Source organism: Silurus aristotelis (genome assembly GCF_946808225.1).
Source record: "Silurus aristotelis genome assembly, chromosome: 17".
Classification (NCBI taxonomy): Eukaryota; Metazoa; Chordata; class Actinopteri; order Siluriformes; family Siluridae; genus Silurus; species Silurus aristotelis.
In genome coordinates, this window is record NC_139590.1 from 5629451 (window position 1) to 5654718 (window position 25268).

The window sequence follows — 25268 nt, forward strand, 5'->3', positions numbered from 1 at the left end:
TACATTATTACAGCTACTTCGCTGCAGCCACACATTACTACATATAAATCACTGCAGCTCATAGATGGAAAGTGATGAAGTACAAATACTTCGTTACTGTACTTAAGTAGATTTTTCTGGCATCAGTACTTTACTTCACTTTACTATTTTAAAACTTTTTACTTTTACTTATTCGATTTTTACACAAATATCTGTACTTTCTACTTTTTACATTTTTAAAACAGTCTAGTTGGGTTTTAATCTATAATTTCTGTGAAATGTCAATTTTTTTCCTTCTCATTGCGCGCCGTTTTCGGACCATTAGCCTATTAGCAAAACATTACTACATACATACCACAGCAGCTTCACGCTACTGCAGCTACACACTGTTGCAGCTACACACTACTGCAGCAAGACATTACTACATGCATGCCACTGCAGCTATGCACTACTGCAGCTAGACATTCCTACATCTATACCTCTGCAGCTACACTTCACTACATGTATACCACTGCAGCTACACACTATTGTAGCTACACACAATTGCAGTTAGACATTACTACTGCTATACCACTGAAGCCACACGTTACTACATATATACCACTACAGCTATACACTACTGCAACATTACTACATCTTTACGACTTCAGCTACACCTTACTACATCTATACTATTACAGCAATGCACTACTGCAGCTACACATCTCCAGCCATGCACTACAGCAGCTCGTCTACTGCATCTACATACTATGCACTATTGCAGCTGCACTTTTCCAGCTACACTGCACCAGCTATGCTCAACTGCAGCTTCACACTACTGCAGCTCCATCGTCTCCACAGAGTTAATTTAAAATCTAGAAGAAGCATGCATACCCGTAAATGAGGAGATGTCAGCAGGTGGAGCAGCTCTTTCTCCTCAACACTCATGGGGCCGCTCTGCAGCTCCTCAGCAACCTGCCAAAAAATCAGTAAATTAGATACATCTACAGTAACAAAATCAATTTAAATAAAATCCCTTGCAATACAAAATCCTGCCATATTTTTTGCATTAGCTAACTAGCCAAGGCAAGAAAGTTTACGAACAAGACATCCAATTCTTTCAAGGATTCTGTTAATGTTTATGAAATTACTTGAAAAAGACTAAAAGCTAGTCCTAAAATGTCAAGAAATAACATTTGTTTATCTTATGTTAGCTTATGTTAGTATTCCTATTTAATAATAAGTGATTTTTGACTAATCACCAACAATGTCATTAGCAAAACACCTGCACATTACACTCCTTTGATCTATATTTAGTTAGCTAGCTTTACTTGTAAACTCTACCGTCCGTCACATATAATGCACATAAATGTGGCTTAAAATTCTCTCAGAAAATTCAAATAATAAAGCTTTTCTTAGCTAGCAGTAAGTTTATTTAAAAAATAAACTTTTATGAATATGAATTTAAAACATGCACTTGAATCAAAATATTTTTTGCTAGCTAACGAAAACAGAGAGATTTATAAACATTCATGAATTTAACAGAGTTTTATATCGGGCAAAAAGATTCTTAAATGAATTCCTGAAGTAAAGAAAACGACTCCGCAGTCATGGTAGCTTTTCTTTGCTAACGAGCTGGCATAAGCAGCAATGTAAAACTATTTATTTCACTCCTCTCATTAAATTCAATTAAAATCCTCTAATAAATGTGGCAAGATTTATTCAGGTTATTTAGTAACTGCTTATATTTTTAAGTATTTACAAGCAGGAATTCACAATCACCGAGAACGTGAAGGTTTTCTCTTGTAAGCTAGCTAGCTAGCAAAAACCAAAAACGTTTATACGCATGCATATGATATAAGAATTCTCTGTAAAATTTTCTCTCATGTTCACTAGCTGACTAACACAATATATTACAACATGATGCATATAAATGAAATCCAATGACTTCCTTCCTCCCACTTGAATAATTCCATGTATATGGACTGAAAATTACAGTCTGCAGTTATATCCTCTTATATCCATTACACATGAGTGACTGATCTCAGAGTGAATTACAGTGAAAAGTTTCCACGTCTAAAGTGCTGTAAATCTAATCCACACACTCAGACCTGCTAGGGTAAAGGATGTGTGTGTGTGTTTGTGTGTGTGTGTGTTTGTGTGTGGTGTGTTCTTACATCTTCTGCAAGTGAGGAGGCACTGTGGAGCACCGGTGTGGGACTTTGCCTTTCATACTGACGCAGCTTCTCGTGGATCTGTAGTCTCTCACACACACACACACACACACACACACACACACACACACACACACACACACACACACACACACACACACACACACACACACCACACACACACACACACACACAAGCACAAAAGAACATTTGAGCGAGACAAGTCAAGTGTTTTGAATTATTGTCTTCTGTTACATAACCAGGATCCCCCCCCCCACTACACAATACTGCGTTACACAAAGCTACACAACACTTCATTAACCTATTCTGCACAACCACACACTACACTACTATTCTAAAGTCTAACAGCACTGATTACATTGTAATACCAGAAACTCATGTACAACCCCAATTACAAAGAGGTTGGGACACTGTGTAAAATGTCAATAAACAACTGAATTTGCAATGATATGCAAATCTCATAAAACAATATTTTATTCACAATAGAATATAGAAACACAATGAATGATTAAATGAACTATTTAATAAAATTTAAAGAAGGTAATTTTGAAATTGTTGGCTGCAACAGTGTGTGAAAACAAATGTCATTTTGCATCTAATGAGGTTAATTGGCATCAGGTCAGTAATATGATTGTGTATGTATAGTGTATCTAATAGAGGCAGAGTCTCTGGGAGTAAAGCTGGGCAGAGCTTCACCAATCTGTCAAAGACTGTGTTTATAAATTGTGGAAAAATTTCTGAATAATTTTTCTCAACATAAAATTGCAAATCAGTTGAATATCTCACCATTTACAGTACATAATATTATCAAAAGCGATCAGAGAAATCTCTGCACAAGGGACAAGGGTGAAAATTAATATTAGATGCCCATGATCTTCAGGCCCTCAGGCAGCACTGCATTTAAAAGAGTAATGATTCTTTAATGGAAATGAATGCATGGGCATAACACCTACAGAAATCACTGTCTGTGAGAGTTTGCCATGTCATTAACAAATGCAGGTTAAATCTCTATCAAGCAAAGAAGAATGTCCGTGAAAATGATCCAGAAATGCCGTCATTCTCTCCTGGGCCAAAGCTCTTTTAAAATGTACTGAGGCAAAGTGAAAAACTGTTCTGTGGTCAGATTAATAAAATTTTTTATTTCTTTTTAGAAAACATGGAAACCACGTCCTCCGGACTAAAGAGGAGAAGGACCATCTGGCTTGTTATCAGTGCTCAGTTCAAAATGGCGCATCTCTAATGGTATGGGAGTGCATTATTGCGTGTGGAATGGGCAACTCACATATTTAGAAAGGCTCCATAACTGCAGAACGGTATATACAGATTTTAGATAAATTAATCCCTTCATTAAGAAAACGTCTTTTTCAGAAAAAGTCTTGCATATTAGAGCAGGACAATTCCAACTGCATACTGCAGCTATCACAATAGCACGAGTAGAAGAGTCTGGCCTGGGTTGTACATGTGTATTTCATGTAAGTACACACACACACACACACACACACACACACACACACACACACACACACACACACACACACATACACACACACCTTCATGAGGTAAGCCAGGCTCCTCTCACTAAAAACGTCTCTGAGGAAGACCATGTCCTCTTTGTGATTGGCATCAGGGCGCAGCTGAGAGGTGAGCAGGGCCAGCGTCTCATGCAGCCCTGAACATGGAACAAATAAGAACAGATTAGTGTGTGTGTGTGTGTGTGTGTGTGTGTGTGTGTGTGTGTGTGTGTGTGTGTGTGTGTGTGTGTGTGTGTACTAAAGAATACTGTAGTAGTTTATAGCATTGTTTAAGGAAGGTTCTGTGATAGGGATGAGGAATGAGAGAGACCTGGTTCTGGTTGAAGTTTCTATTCAATTAGATTTCAACCATCACATCACATCACATAGTGATACAAAGCTGCAGAAATTGTGGGCTTTTGGTAGATTCAAAACTATGTTGCTTGAAGCTGTAGCTTAAACCAATTAGACTGTTAGATTTGGTCACTCCAAGGCCCCATAGCAAGCGTCCAGTCACGTCAGCATTTATACTGTTGCATTGTCTTTTTTGTAGAATTTGCATAATTTGCCTTAATTTCAAATCCCTAGGAAAACTGCACAGGGGATAAAATGCACATAAATGCACAGACAGACAGTGTGTGTGTGTGTGTGTGTGTGTGTGTGTGTGTGTGTGTGTGTGTGTGTGTGTGTGTGTGTTTACCTGCACCTGCTGAGAGGACCGGCATGGCTTCTATCATGGAGCAACTCTCAGAAAATGACCTAAAGTGATAGAGAAAGTGAGGGAAAAAATACAACTAAGTTTAATAATGATTTATTTCTTCCTTGTCATCTTTAACCATGTAAACCGTTCAGCCACTGAATGAAATAAAATTATCCACAATATTTTTTTACTGTATATTTTATAGATTATGCCAAAATGGCACCACAATTGCAGCGAATATATATATATATATATATATATATATATATATATATATATATATATATACAGGGGGTACGAAAAGTATTCAGACCCCCTTAAATTTTTCACTCTTTATTATATTGCAGCCATTTGCTAAAATCATTTAAGTTCATTCTTCTTCCTCATGAATGTACACATAGCACCCCATATTGACAGAATTGTTGACATTGTTGCAGATTTAATAAAAAAGAAAAACTGAAATATCACATGGTCCTAAGTATTCAGACCCTTTGCTGTGACACCCATATATTTAACTCAGGTGCTTTCCATTTCCTCTGATCATCCTTGAGATGGTTCTACACCTTCATTTGAGTCCAGCTGTGTTTGATTATACTGATTGGACTTGATTAGGAAAGCCACACACCTGTCTATATAAGACCTTCCAGATCACAATGCATGTCAGAGCAAATGAGAATCATTAAGGTAAAAGGAACTGCCTGAAGAGCTCAGAGACAGAATTGTGGCAAGGCACAGATCTGGCCAAGGTTACAAAAAGATTTCTGCTGCACTCAAGGTTCCTAAGAGCACAGTGGCCTCCATAATCCTCAAATGGAAGACGTTTGGGACGACCAGAACCCTTCCTAGAGCTGGCCGTCCGGCCAAACTGAGCTATCGGGGGAGAAGAGCCTTGGTGAGAGAGGTAAAGAAGAACCCAAAGATCACTGTGGGTGAGCTCCAGAGATGCAGTCAGGAGATGGGAGAAAGTTGTAGAAAGTCAACCATCACTGCAGCCCTCCACCAGTCGCGGCTTTATGGCAGAGTGGCCCGACGGAAGCCTCTCCTCAGTGTAAGACACATGAAAGCCTGCATGGAGTTTGCTAAAAAACACCTGAAGGACTCCAAGATGGTGAGAAATAAGATTCTCTGGTCTGATGAGACCAAAATAGAACTTTTTTGCCTTAATTCTAAGCGGTATGTGTGGAGAAAACCAGGCACTGCTCATCACCTGTCCAATACAGTCCCAACAGTGAAGCATGGTGGTGGCAGCATCATGCTGTGGGGGTGTTTTTCAGCTGCAGGTACAGGACGACTGGTTGCAATCGAGGGAAAGATGAATGCGGCCAAGTACAGGGATATCCTGGACAAAAACCTTCTCCAGAGTGCTCTGGACCTCAGACTGGGCCGAAGGTTTACCTTCCAACAAGACAATGACCCTAAGCACACAGCTAAAATAACGAAGGAGTGGCTTCACAACAACTCCGTGACTGTTCTTGCATGGCCCAGCCAGAGCCCTGACTTAAACCCAATTGAGCATCTCTGGAGAGACCTAAAAATGGCTGTCCACCAACCTTTACTATCCAACCTGACAGAACTGGAGAGGACCTGCAAGGAGGAATGGCAGAGGATCCCCAAATCCAGGTTTGAAAGACTTGTTGCATCTTTCCCAAAAAGACTCCTGGCTGTATTAGATCAAAAGGGGGCTTCTACTAAATACTGAGCAAAGGGTCTGAATACTTAGGACCATGTGATATTTCAGTTTTTCTTTTTTGATAAATCTGCAACAATGTCAACAATTCTGTGTTTTTCTGTCAGTATGGGGAGCTGTGTGTACATTCATGAGGAAGAAGAATGAACCTAAATGATTTTAGCAAATGGCTGCAATATAACAAAGAGTGAAAAATTTAAGTGGGTCTAAATACTTTCCGTACCCACTGTATATATATATATATATATATATATATATATATATATATATATATATATATATATATATATATATATATATATATATATATATATATATATATATTGCCCCTATATTTTATGTCATTTATATAATAAGCATTTAACTGTAGAATATATCTAAAAATATAGCTAAAATATTTGTCACTAGAAATTTCTAAGAAGAATTAGTAAAAGGACAAAATATTTGGACATATTTGGTCATATTTGATCAAGCACCACTCATCAGCATCTCAGAATCATCCCAAAAGTGAAGCATGGTGGCGGCATCATCTTGCTGTGGGGGTGTGGGCAACTTGTATAAATTAATTCAATTGAACTGGAGCTTCAGATCTAGTTCAGTGGTATAATGACAGTCTGCAGTTTTCTTCAAGAGGACATTTTGCTGAAAGTGACCAATGTAATGGTTTAGACTTTGATTTTGGTGAAGTCTTGTAGCAATTGGAACACAATGACTTTGTTTAGATCACAATATATTACAGTAATCCTCCGCTTTACCGCGATTTAGAATATTCCTTTTTATCGGAATTGCATTTGCCACAGAACTAATTAGTTTGGGACTCTCGCAGAGTTTTATGTTGAAATAATGAAATTTATTAATAAAAATATAATTAGGAATTATAAAATGAAGTAAATGTTAAAACAGTACAGTACTGTATACATAAAATAGCATTTTTGGGGTGGCGTCCGTTTATCAAGGTTTCGGAACGTAATCACCGCAATAAACTGGGGATTACTTTATATGTTTTGTCATTGATAAGTAAAAATGCCTGTGAAAAAGAGAGTAAAATTGACCAGAGAGAGAGATAAATAGGGGTGAAGCACAGAAGTGTATTCTCTTTCCCTTTGTCCATTAACCGCAAACGTTTGTCTCTGAATGTAACTGTAGTTAGCAGACTAGCAGACACAGATCAATACTGTCATTTAGGCTTATCATATTTGACTTTGTGTGTGTGTGTGTGTGTGTGTGTGTGTGTGTGTGTGTGTGTGTGTGTGTGTGTGTGTGTGTGGTCAGCATGTTAATCACATGATGTTTCTGTTAATGTTGTATGCTCGTAAAGCATGAGCTGTACATTTTTCTAAGACATAAACCATAAACAAGCTTATTTTGTTTAAACGTATTCCTGACTCAGGTTGCTTTCTGAGTTACAGCACACTTATCATTTATAAACACTAAGCAATCAGGGTCACGCAGATAATGATGAGCTTCAGGTTACAATATAAGCCTTAAAACAAAGTCCTCATTCATGAATCTATACATCTTGAAAATTAAAAATAAAATGGAATTTAGAATAAAAATAGAAATGGAATTATAGAAAATAGAGAAACTAAAATAGAAACAGACGGAGTCATTTGATGGAAGATTAACTTAATCAAGCATAGGTGAATGCAGGTATATGTGTTACACTGTTCAGTAATTTTCTGGACTGTTCGCTGGATGATTTGATGACGTCTATAATGGAATTACTCTAAAAATACACTACATAGTGGACTGTAGCGTGAGTTAATGTAATAAAATCTCTGCTCATTTTTTTTGAGGTTCTGTTTATTTTTAATATTGTCCTGTATCAAACAAAATCTAAGGTCATAAGATCTGCTTGGTATAAGGATATATGCATTTTACATTAACATCAACATTGTACATTAATACTGAAGACATCCAAACTATGAAAGAGCACATTAGGAATGATGTAGTAAATAACAAATGTATAACAACCCAAAATATGGTGTATATATATTTATATATTTTAGATGTTCCAAAGTAGCCACATGTAGCTTCGATGACAGCTTGATACACTCATGGTATTCTCTCATCAGATTCATGAAGTACTCACCTGGAAAGGTTTTCAGTTCACAGGTATGCCTTGCCAAGCATTCATTTGTGACCTCTCTAGTCTTCTTAATGTGTTTTAGACCATCAATTGTGCAGTGGAAAGCCTTTATACATAACAATGTCCAAATCCCTAAAACACTCAAGCAGTACCACACCTTCGATACTGCTCTTACATTGACACAAATATTCCCAGTGGAGTATAAAACCTGTTATAAGGAAGTATCTTATTATTAGAGCAGTGTCTCATCTGCTTGTTATGTCTATAAGCTGGTCCAAGCAGGCTTTATGAATAATAATTCTCCCATATGGAGAATTACGTGTGTGAATGAGAGAGAGGGCAGTGAAGTGGTGCGGTTGCAGGGAGAAGAGGTGGAGAAGGTGGAGGAGTTCAGGTACCTGGGGTCAACAGTGCAAAGTAATAGGGAGTGTGTTAGAGAAGTTAAGAAAAGAGTGCAGGCAGGGAGGAGTGGGTGGAGAAGAGTGATAGCAGGAGTGATTTGTGATAGAAGAGTATCTGCGAGAGTGAAAGGGAAAGTGTATAGGACTGTGGTGAGACCTGCGATGTTGTATGGATTAGAGACAGTGGCATTGAGTAAAAGACAGGAGGTGGAGCTGGAGATGTTGAGGTTTTCGTTGGGAGTGATGAGGATGGACAGGATTAGAAAAGAGTTTATTAGAGGGACAGCACATGTAGGAAGTTTTGGAGACGAGGTGAGGGAGGTGTGATTGAGATAGTTTGGACATGTGCAGAGGAGGGACATGAGTTATATTGGTAAAAGAATGCTGAGGATGGAGGAAAAAAGGAAGACCAAGGAGGAGGTTTATGGATGTGGTGAAGGAAGGCATGCGGGTAGTCGGGTTGAAAGAGGCAGATGTAGAGGACAGGGGGGTATGGAGACGGATGATCCGCTGTGGCGACCCCTAATGGGAGAAGCCGAAAGAAGAAGAAGGACTTGGAGGATCATGGACAAGGGAAGGGTAAGATGGTAGGAGAAAGAAAAGATATATGTGGTTCCACAAACTGTTACCACAAAGCTGGAGGCGCAGACAAGCATAAGATGTCTTGTCTTTAGATGCAGTAGCATTACATTTTCCCTTCACTTAAAGTAGGAGACTTAAACCTGATTTAGCATGAAAATGCCACAAAGCCAGTTTTATGAAAATATGGTTTACAAGGGTTGGAGTCAAAGATCTTAAGTGGCCTATTATAGAGATCTGATTTGAACCATACTGAACAACACCTTTGGGATGAGTTGACTGAACCCCAGTCCTCCTCATTACCTGAATTTACTAATGCCCTTGTGGCAAAATGAGCACAAATTTCCACAAGCACACTCCAAAATCTAGTGGATCATCTTCCCAAAATAGTGGAGCTTATTATATCAGCAAATGGAGAAATCACAAACAAATTTTTTGTTCAGGAGCTTACAAATATTAGTCCATAAATTGCAAGTTCTGTGTAAGGCCAGACAGAGAACGTACACACACACACACACACACACACACACACACACACACACACACACACACACACACACACACACACACACACACCAACACTCACAAATCATAGCCAGTGCTTACAATTTAATCAACTTGGATATATTAGCTCTTCATAACTCCTTTATGTGGGCCAGATCCACTTTCTTTCAAAGACAATCTAATAAATATTGCTAACTCAGTGTCAAACTCGCACTCGCGGACCGAGGCTCCAGGCAACAGAAAATAGAGTTTAATGTACCTCAAGCCAAGGTGAAATGTGTGTCATCATTTTCGTCCTCCACTCCTTCTTTTCCCAACTCAGTGGGAGATGACCTCATTCCCAGTCCCAGAGTCCTTCCAGTGATCTCATCACCTCGTGGGATCAGTTTTACTAAGTATTCAGAAGGCAGGGGATGTGCATAGATTGTTTATGCCATGCATGTGTGTGCAAACAGAAATATGAATTTTTAGCTACCTCATGGTTTTCAGTATTGTTAGAATGTGAAATAGTGTACAAACTCTTTTTTCTTGATTGTATATTTTTTATTGACTAATGACTGCTTTTTAAACATGCTATTACAGATAATACTCATTCATAATAAGATACATGTGCATGATGTCAGGATTACGGCTAGGGACTATGTTACCCAACAGTCACTGCAGTCTCTTGTTTGTCGCATGTGGTTTATCACTCAAACCTAAATTACATTGTTTGTAATTAATGCTTGTATATAGTCTCACCTCATCGTCCACTCTTTGTCTCTTACCTGTTGTTTCTGCTCGTTCTCCATGCCTGTTGTTTCATGTCACAGGTTATATTCATACTAGTTTTCTTGTCAGTGTGTTTTAAGGGTACACAGAGAAGTAATATTTGCTTTTGCCTCCAACTTTCACAAAACAGAATGAGAGACAGTCTAAATGAATGCTGTAGATTTTTTTTTAAGAGTAAGAGGCTTTCCTCTGTCTTCAGCCACATGGGAGGGATAGTTTGGCATGAGCCACTCAAGAGAAGTTGTCTCAATGCCATGTATTACTTTAAAGACATTTTTTTTAAGAGGCTGCCATCCAACTATCTCCCACTTTCCCTATCCGGCTGAGGTTGTCACTCATTATGTTTAAATATCATTGATTGAAAGTAATGTTGGTGCTGTGTTTTTTTCTATTTATATTGCAATAATTTGCCAAAAACTCGATTCTGTTTTATTAAAAAAGGAAAGTGATTCTTGTGTTCATTTATAATCAGTATAAACAGCAATCCATCCACAAGCCTCTCTATTTTTTCCCCTCGCTAGAAGCAAATGGAAAAAAATGCTAATTGAAATGTCCATTTTATGTCAAAGTGTCAAAATGTAATAAATGATGAATTTCATGTTCCCAAGAAACCATTGAGCGCAAAATTGTCTGGCCTGAAACCGTTCTCATGTCAGAATGAACTAACTGTTACGCAGCACTTACACTGCAGACTCCTTCTATAAATGACATTCCTTATACAAAACTTCATTTCATCTATAACTATGCAATTCTTGGACAAAAGTATTGGGACACCTGGCTGTTCCAGTCACATGAGGTTCTTCCCCAAACAGACACAATGTTGGAAGTACATTTTCCGTTCACTTGAACTAGGAGACTCAAACCTGTCTCAGCATAACAATGCCCCTGTTCACAAAGCCAGCTCCATGAAGATATGCTTTACATGGGTTGGAGTGGAAGATCTTGAGTGGCCAGCTATATGACTTCAACCCTAACACATTTGGGATGAATGTTAACACTGACTGCACCCCAGGCCTCCTCACCTCACCTACATCAGTACGTGACTTTACTAACACCCTTGTAGCTGAATAAACAGAAATCGCCACAAGCACAATCTAAAATCTAGTGAAAGTTATTATAACAGCAAATGGGGCTGAATGTTGAAAAGGATGTTCAGAATTGGCAGGACTGCACAACATTTTGTAATACTTTGGTTTTATTGGTCTCAGATTATGTGAAACATATACCAGATTCTGATTGGTCAGAAGGTGTTGATTAATCTTCTATTAGTGCCGCTCTTACAACAGATCCAAGCTGCAGTAGTTAATGGAGTTTAAGGGGTTAATTTTCTCGCACCATATTTCCATAGTAACAAGGACTTTTCTGGCAGACAATCCTTCATTTCGATGCATATTAATACTTTTTTTTTTTTTAAGATCTATTTTTATTAATAATATAAAAGTTGGTATCGCTGCACAAGAGTGAAATTAAATGTATTAGCAACAAGACAATAAGAGCATATATAGGAATTGTACCAGTTGCCTATATTTATTCATTTATTTATTTTAAAATATACTTAAGCAGTAAAGTACATTTACTGTAGTCTTTTGTTAAGGCTCTGGGTTACTGATCAGAAGGTCAGGGTTTTTTTTATTCATCCTTCATTTATTAATTTTCTCCCGCTTATCCGTAATTCGGGTCGCGGGGGCAGCAGTCTAAGCAGGCCCCCGCCTCCGACTGCTGCCCAATCCTCACAGCACCGTCCCTTACGGTCCCTCCTGCAGGTGGTGAGCCCACGGGAAGGCGGCCCCACGTCACTCCGGCGTCACGGACCTTGATATTTCCCTCATAAGGGACCCCCGGAGCATAGAGGGTTAAGGGCCTTGCTCAAGGGCCCAAAAGTGGCAGCTTGGCGATACCAGGGCTTGAACCCCAGACCTTCTGATCGGCAACCCAGCGCCTTAACCGCTGGAGCCACCACTCCAAAAAACCATATGGTTTTTTTTATCATATTCAATTTTTCTCCGTTTATTTTTCTTTATTTTTAAACTAAAGGCTCGATCTAGATGTAAGATCAAGATTAGGCTGAGATGCAATTCACTTTGCTAAAATAGGATAATACTAATAATAAACATTTAAAAAAATTTATATAAATTAATCATTTATATCAAATTATTATCAATTAATAATCAAATTATGATGCACGTTTAAATCAAATAAATTCTCAAATCTTAAATTACCGTCTGCAAATGCCAGACTAAAAATCTGAGCTGAATTACTTTTTCGGCTGTTTAAGAAGATTTTTGCAATATTTCTGTTTTCGACATGAGGCTACTCAAGATTCTGACATATAACTCACTCAATTAGTCAAACTAGTGCACTTCTTTTTCCTCATAGGAAAACAAGTAATCTGAAGTAAAATGAAGTAAAACAGTAATCTTTTTTATCAGTCAACATTAAACACAGCATGTAATGTAAATGTAAATAAAACTGCAATGTAAATACTGTAAATGTAAAAACATTGTATGTGTGCTGTGGTGAAAAAGATTCAACTTTGCAGTTGAAATGCAGTTATGAAATGCAGTTATACAGAATAGAATATATTTAGTGGTGCATTGGAGTGTAATATACAGTAGAAATATCATTGGAGTTTAATTTTAGTCTTTTTTGAGTAATTAAAAACAAAATATTTGAGAAAAATATGAATATACTCGAAATTAATAGACTTGGTTGCCAAATAACATGTCGAAATTTTCACCAACAGTCTATCAAAATATTTATAATGACAAATATTTTAAAAAGTTACTGTCTGCATGACTTTTCCCTTAAATGTAAATAAACTTAAATAACTTACAATCCCTGAAATTCAAGTCATAATTGTTCTTAATGACAAATCGCTGATCACGTGTTCTCAACAACCAGGCATTGAACACGATTGTTCTCGATGACCATTTATTTGCCATCATTTTTGTGAATGTTTTCTCATTGTTCTCATCTCACAATTTCTCACTTCCACCGCTCCTTTTTGTCTGCTTTCTTGGTCTAACAAGCTACTGTCCATGATTTAGAGTGTTTTATAAAGTCAGAGCTAAATTGCTTGTGTTGTCATGACCAGGACATTTTCATTTGGAAGTTCTATTCTATCCAGTTATATCCCTCTTATAATTGCATGCAAATTTGATCGATGTGTCCTCTCATGATGTTTAGCTACTTCCAATGTCTTTTTCCCCTCATGCAGTCCATCTATTCAAAATTTGACCTGAATGGAAATCTACTGAGTAATCGTGCACTTGCCCCAATGAGCTGCCCTACATTCTGCTTTTTTGCCTTTCCCAGGAAAAAAAATGCTTGATTGGATTGGACAAATATGGTTTGCTCTGGAGCTTTACTAAGATAATGTTGACTATCAAATTATGATGTACTGTGTAATCAAATAAATTCCCATCCTTCATTGGGTAATCACAAATACAGACTGCAAATGCCAGACTGAAAATCTGAGCTAAAATTGGTTTTCTGCTGTTTTAGAAGATTTTTTGCAATATTTTTGTTTTCGATGTGAGGCTACTCAAGAACCTGACATATAACTCACTCATTCAGTCAAAATAGTGGCACTTCTTTTTCTCACAGGGCTGAAGTAAAACAGCAAGCTTTTTTATCAGTAAAGATGAAACACAGCATGTCCACTTATTTGCTATTGATGCATAATTGGGATTAATGTGCTCCCTGAAATTCTGGGTGTAAAGCAGGGTTAGGGTTAGGGTTAGGGATAAAAATGATAACGGTTCAAAATGCCTCTCATCTAGCTTGCTTTTATATTTAAAATAACTTTTACAATGAATAAAATAAAAAAATAAAAATAAAATAAAAATAAAACATACAAATTAAAAAACAAAACAAACAAAAAAAAAACAAACAATAAGAATGATGTGAAAATGGCTGAAGCAAAATACAATCTAAACTGTAGTTAATACAGAGGGCAGAGATCAAACTGCAGTGTTTTAACCTGACAGGAAGGCTATGCTAACCCATATAAGCTCTCTTTACAAACATAGTATACAGGAAATCATTCCAGAATGTACAGCATATCGCATGTAAAACCGGAATTTGAAACTTCACGAGATATAGGCTGACTCTACAAAACTCTACATCTGTACACTGACAAGGCATAACATTATGACAATATAACGTTATTAGCAGTGAAGTGTATAACACTGATTATCTGATCATGGCACCTGTTAGTGGGTGGGGATATAATAGGCAGCAAGTCAACATTTTGTCCTCAAAGCTGATGTGTTAAAAGCTGGAAAAATAAGCAAGCAAAAGGATTTGAGAGATTTTAACAAGGGCCAAATTGTGATGGCTAGAAGAATGGTTTAGAGCAGCTCCTCAAAATCAGCAGCTCTTGTGGGCTGTTCCTGGTCTGCAGTGGTCAGTGTCTATCAAAAGCGGTCCAAGGAAGGAACAGCAGTGAACCGGCAACATAGTCTTGACTGTTTTGACTGCAAAAGTGTGACCAGTCCAATATTATACATGGTCATGATGCCTGATTGGTGTATTTTGTACATAGACCAACCAATTTTTTTCCATTTTGATCTGCTATTATGTGAAGTTCTTGATCTGCATCTGTACAAAGTTACGCCCTGCACTGTTTCTACCTGTTCGTCTGATTGGATATCAAGCAGGTATTAAAGTATTCATTTTACAATGTGTGAATCAATGTTCAATATTGATAAATGTGTGTAGTTTTTCAGGTGCCTGTGCTTTAGTGTAATTCGGCTACAGTACATGTAGATCATGAGTGGCCAAAAAGATATCTCTAATATAGATAATTCTCTCTCTCTCTCTCTCTCTCTCTCTATATATATATATATATATATATATATATATATATATATATATATATATATATATATATATATATATATATATATATATAAATAATATTCCATAGGACATAGAACTTATATACATTATGTACTCACACACACTCCGCTCAGCAAAACACACCCTCTAAAAGCGCTCCAAGACCTAATCAGCCCATTATGCTCCTACAGCTTGCTTGCGCTGAAATGTGTGTGCATGTGTGTGTTTGTGTCACACACAGAAAAGAACTCACACACACACACTGAGATAAACACACGTCCCTCAAAACATTGTCTCGTGTCTGCCTCTCGGTAAAGGAGGATCCCTTTGTCTTTCTATCTTTTTTTTCTGCAGTCAGTCTGCAGTGCTGCTCTGCTCTGTTGATACAGGAAATATAGGTCTCTCAGATACACTAATAGCTTGCAATACAGAGGCGCACACACACCACACACACACACACACACACACACACACACACACACACACACACTAACTGTGTGTACATACACATACATGCATACACAGCCATTAAGATAGATAGATAGATAGATAGATAGATAGATAGATAGATAGATAGATAGATAGATAGATAGATAGATAGATAGATAGATAGATAGATAGATAGATAGATAGATAGATAGATAGATAGATAGATGCTGTGGAATAGAATGGTGTCATCTCCTTTGTATGTACATCTATAGCAAAGCAAAAACTAAAAATGAGAGAGAGAGAGAGAGAGAGAGAGAGAGAGAGAGAGAGAGAGAGAGAGAGAGAGAGAGAGAGAGAGACCCTACCTGTATCTCTCTCTGTACGTCTGTCTGCTCCACTCTCAGGATCTGGATCTGTCGTTCCTCTCGGTTATCCTTTCCCTCTCCGTCACCCAACTGCTGCTGCTGCCTCCCTGCCTCTGTTCCTCCTCCCTCTTCTCTCTTGCTCTCTCTCTTTCTCTCTCTCACTTTCTCCTACCAACACACACACTCACACACCCTCCCCTTTCTCTCCTCCCTCTTCTATTGATTCAAAACACACTCTCTCTCTCTCTCTCTCTCTCTCTCTCTCTGTTGTCTAGGCATTTGAGTAGTATGTGGGTGTAGTAACAGATGGAGGGCTGGTGTGTCGTTAGTCAACACTGATACGTCCATTTGACTTCATCCATCTTCGTCTCGCTCTCACCCACCCACCCACATACATACACTCTCTCTCTCTCTCTCTCTCTCTCTCTCTCTCTCTCTCTCTCTCTCTCTCTCTCTCTCTCTCTCTCTCTCACTCTCACTCTTCATTCTCCATTCTCCTATATGGCGTTTTATTTAAAAGATAATTGATCAGATTTGAAAGCCTGTGTACTCAAAAGGAGGAAGAATGAAGCCACTCCCATCATCTCCCATCCCCCAACCGACCAATCCAGTCCAGTATAGTGTGCACCTCATTTCCTCTATGGGCGAGTGTGTGTGCGCGAGTGTGTGTGCGTGTCCACTGTACATATCCAGTGATACTGCAAATCTAAGGGGTGTTACTATTACACTAAAAAAAGGCTCCTAGTATAAGACAGACTTGCAATAACATTATGTCCACCTGCCTAATATTGTGTTGGTCCCCATTTGCTGCCAAAACAGTACAGACCCATCAAGCATTAACAGCATTAACTTCTTCAGCATTTTGATCTACAGTAGATCGTCTGTTGGATTGGACCACACGGACCAGCCTTTGCTCCTCACGTGCATCAATGAGACTTGGGTGCCCATTACCCTGTCACCAGTTCACCACTGTTCCATAATTGAATACTGCAGACTGGGAACATCTCACAAGAGCTGCAGTTTTGGAGATGCTCTGACCCAGTCGTCTAGACATCACAATTTTGCCCTTATCAAACTCACATAAATCCTTACGCTTGTCCATTTTTCCTGTTTTTCTTGCTACAACAGAACTGTTTGCATTCAGTATATTGTAAGTGACAATATCTGTTTTAGAGCACCTGCAGAATGCTCATTAGCTTGTTAGGCTACTAAGCATTTTGAATTATTTAGAGCCGGTAAATGGGTAAAAAGGAAAAACAAAAGATAGTTGATTGATATTTCGATGAATTAAACAGAAAAAGGCTACTGTTTTCCTTGCTAGTAGTAATGAGCTAGTAAATAAATGTAATAGCATAGCCTTTTTTATGCTACAAACTAGCTAGCTCGTGTTTTCCATTTAAAAAAAAGAACCGGAGCCAAGAAAGCGGTCAAATTTGGTAAATCCTTTGTGGGTGTCGATGAGACTTTATAGAAGTGAAAGGAAAATTAATTTTAATGATAAAACTGACTACTTCACAATGAAACGCTTTTGTTTTTGAAAACGCTTTGAAAAATATTTTTCAGATAAATATTTATACGCTTGAGTTCTTTTCTGACAACATTGTGAAATTGCAGTCTGTACAGCCTTTAATATACTTGTATACTATAATGGGTTATTATCCTACTTTTCAGTGTGACCCAGATGAAAATGACTTCCCTTCAGACTCAGGTATAATAAGAAGGTTCAATCCTCATGCTGTTTTTCCTCAATACGGTCGCCTCTGAATCCTTATCCTTAGATTGCAATTTCTCCAAAGCTGCTTTGTGACAAAGTCTAGTGTTAAAAATGCTACAGAAATCTAATTGAATAAAATCAGGAAGCACACAATCATATCCATATGATTACAGAACAGAACCTGTGAATCTAACCTGTGAATAAACTGGCAGTGTGAGATATATGCCACGTGTCCCTTATTAATTAGCGCTTCAGTTCAAAATGATTCACAGGTGGCATCTGTTAACCCTGATCCGCCCCTCTGTCACTGTGGGAACGATTTACAATAGTCTTACATCCTGTGAACACACATACACACACTCACAACCATGCACAAAGGGCCAGAGAGATTTAGCAAGCAAATAAGTATCAATACTCATTCCAGCATCTGCTATGGCTTTTTAAATTGGGGACACAACATATGGGATGTTATACTGGAATATACTGTTATACACTTTCAGAGTACAGAAATAGAGAAAAAAGAACCCTAAGGGTTACTGCCATGCAGAGTTTGAATATATCTACATGAATGATGTCTAAAACAGGTTTCGTGCTTGTTGGGGTTTTAAAATCTTCTTTAAACAAATTGCAGTTTGTCCAAAATTCAGCTGCTAGGATTCTGAGAAGACCAGGTCAGGAAAGTATATTTCTCCAGTTTTGGAGACATTGCATTGACTCCTTGTTGGATTCCGGATCTTATGCTGACCTGTAAGGCCCTACATCGTATGGCACCTCATTACTTGTCACAACTTTTATCCCTCCACACCTCTGATTCTTGTCTTTTTGTTGTTCCTCCTAATCGTTTACATTCTATGGATGATCAGGCTTTTTCATCCCATGTACCAAAACTGTGGAATTCTCTCCTAAATAGAGATTTAGTGTTAATAAATCTGTCACTTTTTCATGGTAGCTTTCAGGTGATTTATTATTTTTTTGTGTGATGTATCTTTGATTTTTATTTTATTTACCTATTGCATTATGATTAGTTATTTTGTGATAGAAGAGTATCTGCAAGAGTGTAAGGGAAAGTTTATAGGACTGTGGTGAGACCTGCGATGTTGTATAGATTAGAGACAGTGGCATTTAGTAAAAGACAGGAGGTGGAGCTGGAGGTAGCAGAGCTGTTGGAAATGTTGAGATTTTCATGGGGTGTGACGACGATGGACAGGATTAAACATGAGTTAATTAGATGGACAGCGCATGTAGGACATTTTGGAGACAAGGTGAGGGAGGCGAGATTGAGATAGTTTAGACATGTGCAGAGGAGGGACATGGGGTATATCGGTAGGAGAATGCTGAGAATGGAGCCACCAGGAAGGAGGAAAAGAAGAAGGCCAAAGAGGAGGTTTATGGGTGTGGTGAGGGAAGACATGCAGATGGTTGGGTTGAAAGAGGCAGATGGGGGTATGGAGAATGATGATCCGCTGTGGCGACCCCTAATTGGAGAAGCTGAGAAGAAGAAGAAGAATATTATTATTTATTTTCCGATTATTATGTTTGGAAACACTTTTGAAGGTGCTATATAAAATGAAGATGATAATGAATATTATTATTATTATTATTATTATTATTATTATTATTATTATTATTATTATTATTATTATTATTATATAACAGATACGTGCATGTTTTCTGACAGGACCCTAGAAAAATTCCATATTCTCACCTGTCTAGCTCAATCATGAGCACTCCTGCTGACTCATATTCATATTTTTGGTTCATGTGTCATCAATACATGGTGTTGTAAAGTAGGAAAGACACTAGGGGAACGTGGAGAAAACCAGCACGTTGATGAGAACATGCCAAACTCATGCCGCAGATGGTAACCTGATGTGAATCATATCAGGGATCATGGAGATGTGATACAGCAACCCTACTGACTCAGACAAAAGCAGAGCTCAGGAAAGCTGACTCAGAGACTCGTGAAGTGAATTTTCGATCCCAGTTTTGCAGCAAGAAAGCACATACACTGTCATTTTAAAGGAACGCTCTGTACACTGTATATGAGTGCATTTATAACTGGGCTGGACGCCAAGACGGAGACTGAAATCTCATCTCCAGAGTGCCTGGATGATTTACTGCACAGGAAGATATAATATGGTCTGGTGGAGTGTGTGTGTGTGTGTGTGTGTGTGTGTGTGTGTGTGTGTGTGCTGAAGTTTCTGTTATAATTTCATGCCTGGATTAGTAGGACCTAAATGCCTAAGAGCCTCATTAAAAAAAAAAAAATGAACCTATTTATTTTGTGCTAAATTCACAGTGATCAACAGAACTGGAAACTTAAAAATCTAACAACATTGACTTTGTTTTACCACTTACCACGTACTTTTTATGTTCACTGCAAACAGCAAAAAAAATATGCAATACTGTCATATCAAACCTTAATTCAGTGAATAGTTGCATGACAGTCCTGAATATAAAAAAACATAGACATTAGTGAGGGAATGACTGTTTATAGATAAGTGATCAAAATGGAGGTTCCACAACATTAAATGCAGCTAGAAACAGATAAAAAAAGTACAGTGTGTCATTATTTTATTATTTAAACTTGTTCTTTTTTGTGTTTGTGATAAGACATAAGAACTGTTACCACAAAATTGGAGGCACACAATTGTATTGGATATCACTGGATGTGGTAGCATTATATTTACCCTTCACTTGAACTAGGAGGCCCAAACCTACATCTATTTAAACAGGAGACCCAAACCTACATAAGTATTCAGACCCTTTGCAAAAACATTTAAAAAATAGCTCAGGTGCTTCCCAATTCTCTTGAACGTTGCTGAGATTTCTCTACACATTGACTGGTCTACTTCTGAAAGCGTTTATTTATTGGACATGATTTGGAAAGGAACACACTTCTCTATAAAAGGCCCCACAGCAAACACTGCATATTAGAGCAAAAACCAAGTGATAAGGTCAAAGGAACTGCCCGCAGAGCTCAGAAAAGGCATAGTTGCACAGCAGAGATCTGGGTAAGGCCACAAAATATTTGCTGTACTGAAGATTCCCAAGAGCACAGTGGCCTCTATAATTCTCAACTGGAAGAAGTTTGGCACAACCAGGAGTCCCAGCCAAACTGAGCAAATGGAGAGAAGGGCCTTAGTAAGAGAGGTGACCAAGAACCCAATGGTCTGACAAAGCTCCAGAGATCCTGCGTGGAGATGGGAAAAAGTTTCAGAACAACTACTGATGCAGCCCTCCACCAATATGGGCTTTATGGCTGAGTGGCAAGATGGAAGCAGCTTCTTGATGCAAAACCCATGGACTTTCCAGCTTGGAGTTTGCCAACAGGCACCTGCAGGCTTCTCAGACTGTGTGGAACAAGAATCTCTGCTGTGATCAAACCAAGATTGAACTGGCCTGGAGGAAATCAGGCACCGCACATCACCTGCTCAAAACCATCTCAAATGTGAAGCATAATGGTGGCAGCATCATGCTCTGGGACTTGTTCTGCAGCAGGGAGTTGGCAACTGGTCAGGGTTGAGGGAATGCTGAATGGAGCAAAGTACAGAGATATCCTCAATAAAAACCTATTCTACAGTGCTCAGGAACTCCGTCTGTGCCGAAGGTTCTCCTTCCACCTTCATCTTCCTTCTGAAAGTGGCTGTTCATCAACGCTCCCCATCCACCCTTGAAAGGATTTGCCATAAAGAATGGCAGAAAATCCCAAAATCCAGATGAGCAAAGCTTCTTGTGTCATACCAATTAAGACTCGAGGTTGAAATTGTTGCTTAAGGTGCTTCAATTAAGAACTAAGTAAAAAGACTGAATACATGTGGTATTTCAGATTCTGTAGAACATAAAATAAGTCAAAATGTACAACTTAGTTATCTAAATAAATGTATTTGTCATTTGCATATTTAATTTGGAACATCAAAATTACAAACAAAAAACACCACATCTGTAGACATTTGAATAAAAGAAAAATAATGTTATACATACAGTATGTCTAAATAAAATATACTTTATTGGCACTGCCACTGCAATATATGAAATCTGTGTATAAAGTTGCTATGTGTAAAGGAGCACTCAGAGGCGTACAGAAACAAAGTACCAGAAATTCCCTAGTACATAAACAAGTCCCTTTGGAGAAATGAATAACGAGCCCTTGTACAACGAGCTCTCAGCCCTTCTTAAACAGTCACTCGTTACTATGGCTGTACAATATATCCTTAAATAGTCTTTATCACAACCTTTCATTAGTATTCATTCATTGTGATGTCATCTCTTCTCCATACTGTCAAGCCCTATTTATAGCATTCTAAAAAGTGCACAAGTGAGAACAAAAGACAAAAATGAAAGAAAAAAAAAAAAACAATTACACCATCACAGTAAAAACAGTGATTAAATCCGGTCCTGAATCGGATGCGACAAAGTAGTGAGCAGGATTCCGACATTCAGAAAATGCTAAATAAATTACATTTAAATCTTGTTCTTTAGGCACCTTTAAGCATATTTTCCCCTTTCAGTGGGAAACATCTCCTGCTTTTGTTTAAGATCATATACAAAATTGCAAAATGAGAGCAGACACCACATGGTGATAGGATTCATTCATAAACCCCAGTGTATAAGTTGTTATTTAAATGCATTTTATGTGTCTGGGATCAGCCAAACCATATCATCTCAGGTTTTTAAGAATAAATTGCTTACATTTGTTAATTTTTTTTTGTGTGTGTTTGTGTGTGTATACCCAAAAACAACAGCAGGATCACTAATGTTGGTAAGTAGATGTTGGGCTGATTTCTTCCTGGTACATGCTGAAGACCATCATTGAACTGATCTGGTTTTATTCACTGGGGCCAATTTAGTTCACTTCTATTTAAATTGTAACAGTAATGCAATCCAATTATTATGGTTATCTGTCATTGCTAATGATGTCACTGCTGAAATGAAGTCAGATTTGCAAACATACATATACACACTTCAGGAGGATTCCCAGATGCAGGCAGGAATTTTCACAAATAAACTATGATACACATGAGACACTGCAAGGCCTTAAATATGTGAACACCTGACCATCACACCCATCTTCTGGCCTTAAAAACTCTTGCAATAAAGTACTAAATGCACACCAATGTATACAGTAGGATGTCTTTGTTGCTCTAGGATTAACCCTTACTAGAACAAAAGGATGCAAACCCCAAATCTTTTCTAACCTGACTATAAACATGGCGAGGTACATAAAGAGTTGAAGTGGAAGAACTCAAGTGTCCTGCACAGAGCCCTGAAATTAATCCCCACACCACACCTTTTGGGTACTATGGGATACACCGACTGAACCCCAGACATTATTGCCTTATCTCAGTAATTATCTTAAGGCTAAATGATCACTCCACAAGCCCTCCCAGAAGAGTGGAGGATGCTCAAATGGAAAATTGGGCCAACTCTGTGAATATGCACATATTGAGCTAATGAGCAGGTGTTTACAAATAGTATAGTTAATGCTGGAATGCTGGAAAGAAGGTCTGGGTCAAAGATATTAATTGCCAAGTAGTGAACATAATGTGAGGCTTAAGACTTTCTGAAAGCAGCTGTAAGGTCAACGCTTAGCAATATGTTAAAGCCATCTGCTGCAAAAAGACATTTTACAGTTTTACATAAATAATAAAAGATGAAAAAAAAAAAACAGATTGGAAGAAAAAAAAGAAAAAATGATCTTGATCAGAATTTTCCTCAATAGAGAACAAAATGGACCAACAAGTATAAAATATTCGGATTTGTTAAAAAAGAAGAAAAACAAAAGCTATACCCCTCGTAATTATCTCCTATATTTAAGTGTTCTACTTATTAACCAGTGTCCTCTCCTCTCGTCTTCAGCTCTCGCTCCATTCAGGATTGCGGCGTTTGTTCGTCTGAATTGAAGTAAGGGTTTTCGTGGCCTTCAACCAAGTAAGAATAGCGAGGAGGATTTTTGCCTTTAAACGTTTTCATGTCATCTAAAGGCATGAGGTCATAAGAGCCCATCTAAAAGAGAAGCAACAACAAAGTATATTTGAACAACACTTTACACCATAAGCTTAAAAAGCTATATTATATTTTTCTTTTATCTCGTATATCACCCTAAACCCATCATGCAGAAGTATTCTGTAATGGCACAATTAAAAAATTGATCATTTGATCAGTTGATTTAATAATTAAGAGGAAAAACATGCAAAGCAGCGTGGGACATGTTGTATATCTATATCTATAAAAATATAAATTGTATGTTCAAATGTAAGTCGTACATTTGTAAATTTGTGCTTTTATATAAACAAACTAGTTCTATAGGGAATTATTTACCTAATACATACCTATTAGGCCTCTACTGACAATGTGAAGGAACAATGACAATAGAAACAAGATAAAATTATCTGGAATACCAAAATTTTTTTTCAGGTGTGACTAAATTCTTAACAAAAGACTCGTCAAACTTCACTGAAGTTCTACTTAAATGCATATTATTTTGATTATCATTATTATAATTATTATTACATGTCAACACCTCATGAACTGGGATACTCATGTGAACACTTCTTGGATACACAGTTAGCACAAAGCTGTTTTGAAGCAGCTTTAGCATTTGTATATATTTTTTGCAGGCTAACAACATAGCCAGCTAGTTAAGTATATTATAGGTTTAGAAAGCATGACAGGGGACACAAAACTATTAGTAACTTTCTTCAGACATCTTTGAAACTTACTATAAAATGAGTGTATTGAACAATGCTAACATTGTGTCATGACTTGTGGGCTTGGATACAGCTGGGATAAAATTTTTACCTCAGAACTCTAGGAGTAGGAAATTCACCATTACTTTTGCAGCACTTCCACAAGCTAGCAATACAGCTGACTAGCATCAATTCAGTACTGAGACTGGAAGTAGATAGACTAACAATAGAAATATGATGAAGCTGTTAAGAATACTCTATTAGCTTTCTTTATTGGTCAATGACTTACAAGACTTGAGAACCATAGTGTCTGTGAGTTTATGGCATGTGATATGGAAGTATTGATGTTTTGTTCATAAACAAATCTGTTTTTTGAAATAAACTTTTAAGGTGAACGTAGCAACAATCTTTGATTTCTGTTAAACCTATTTTGCGCTATATGGCCTTATGGGAAGAGTAGGAAATATATCCAATTAGGAAATAGGAAGTCCAACACCACCACCGGCAGCCACACATGCACACCCAAAACCTTTTTGATTGGGCCGGTCAAGAGAGGAGATGAGCAGATAAGGCTATGGCTTCTCTTACCTTTCCTCTTAGCTTCTAAAACATCATAACGGACGGATTGAGGGACATGCAAGGCAAAGCAGGACGGACATCACATGCATAGCAACAGCAAACACACACACACACACGCACACATGAACAGACTGTGGTTTAAAAGGGGGTTAATGTATTAAGTGGGTCTATGAAAAAAAAAAAACATCAAACATGCAAGTTTTCTAGCAGGTGTGTTATCTTCTCTAAAGGTCCACTTGGGAGAACCCTGAAAGA

The 25268-nt window shown here is 37.8% G+C and overlaps 2 protein-coding genes across 8 annotated transcripts in view; both read right to left on the reverse strand.

The window, feature by feature from the left end:
* Nucleotides 1-16504, reverse strand: part of mpp3a (MAGUK p55 scaffold protein 3a) — a 41799-nt gene extending 25295 nt beyond the window's left edge. For 3 of the 6 annotated variants that reach the window (XM_083567275.1, XM_083567273.1, XM_083567274.1), the window contains exons 1-5: nt 16032-16504; nt 4365-4423; nt 3704-3822; nt 2136-2213; nt 853-933 (exon numbers count right to left, since the gene is read on the reverse strand). In XM_083567275.1, the coding sequence (XP_083423401.1) occupies nt 853-933; nt 2136-2213; nt 3704-3822; nt 4365-4401 (315 nt within the window). In that variant the 5' untranslated portion in view covers nt 4402-4423; nt 16032-16504. The remainder of the gene's footprint in view (nt 1-852; nt 934-2135; nt 2214-3703; nt 3823-4364; nt 4424-16031) is intronic. The other 3 variants (XM_083567272.1, XM_083567276.1, XM_083567277.1) reach the window with 3 other exon arrangements.
* A 5110-nt stretch (nt 16505-21614) lies between these two features.
* The window catches only part of LOC310740468 (uncharacterized protein), a 33476-nt gene continuing 29822 nt past the window's right edge, over nt 21615-25268 (reverse strand). Inside the window, exons 13-14 of one of the 2 annotated variants that reach the window (XM_083567216.1) lie at nt 25023-25037; nt 21615-23751 (exon numbers count right to left, since the gene is read on the reverse strand). In XM_083567216.1, coding sequence (XP_083423342.1) covers nt 23617-23751; nt 25023-25037 — 150 coding nt within the window. In that variant the 3' untranslated portion in view covers nt 21615-23616. The remainder of the gene's footprint in view (nt 23752-25022; nt 25038-25268) is intronic. The other variant, XM_083567217.1, reaches the window with a different exon arrangement.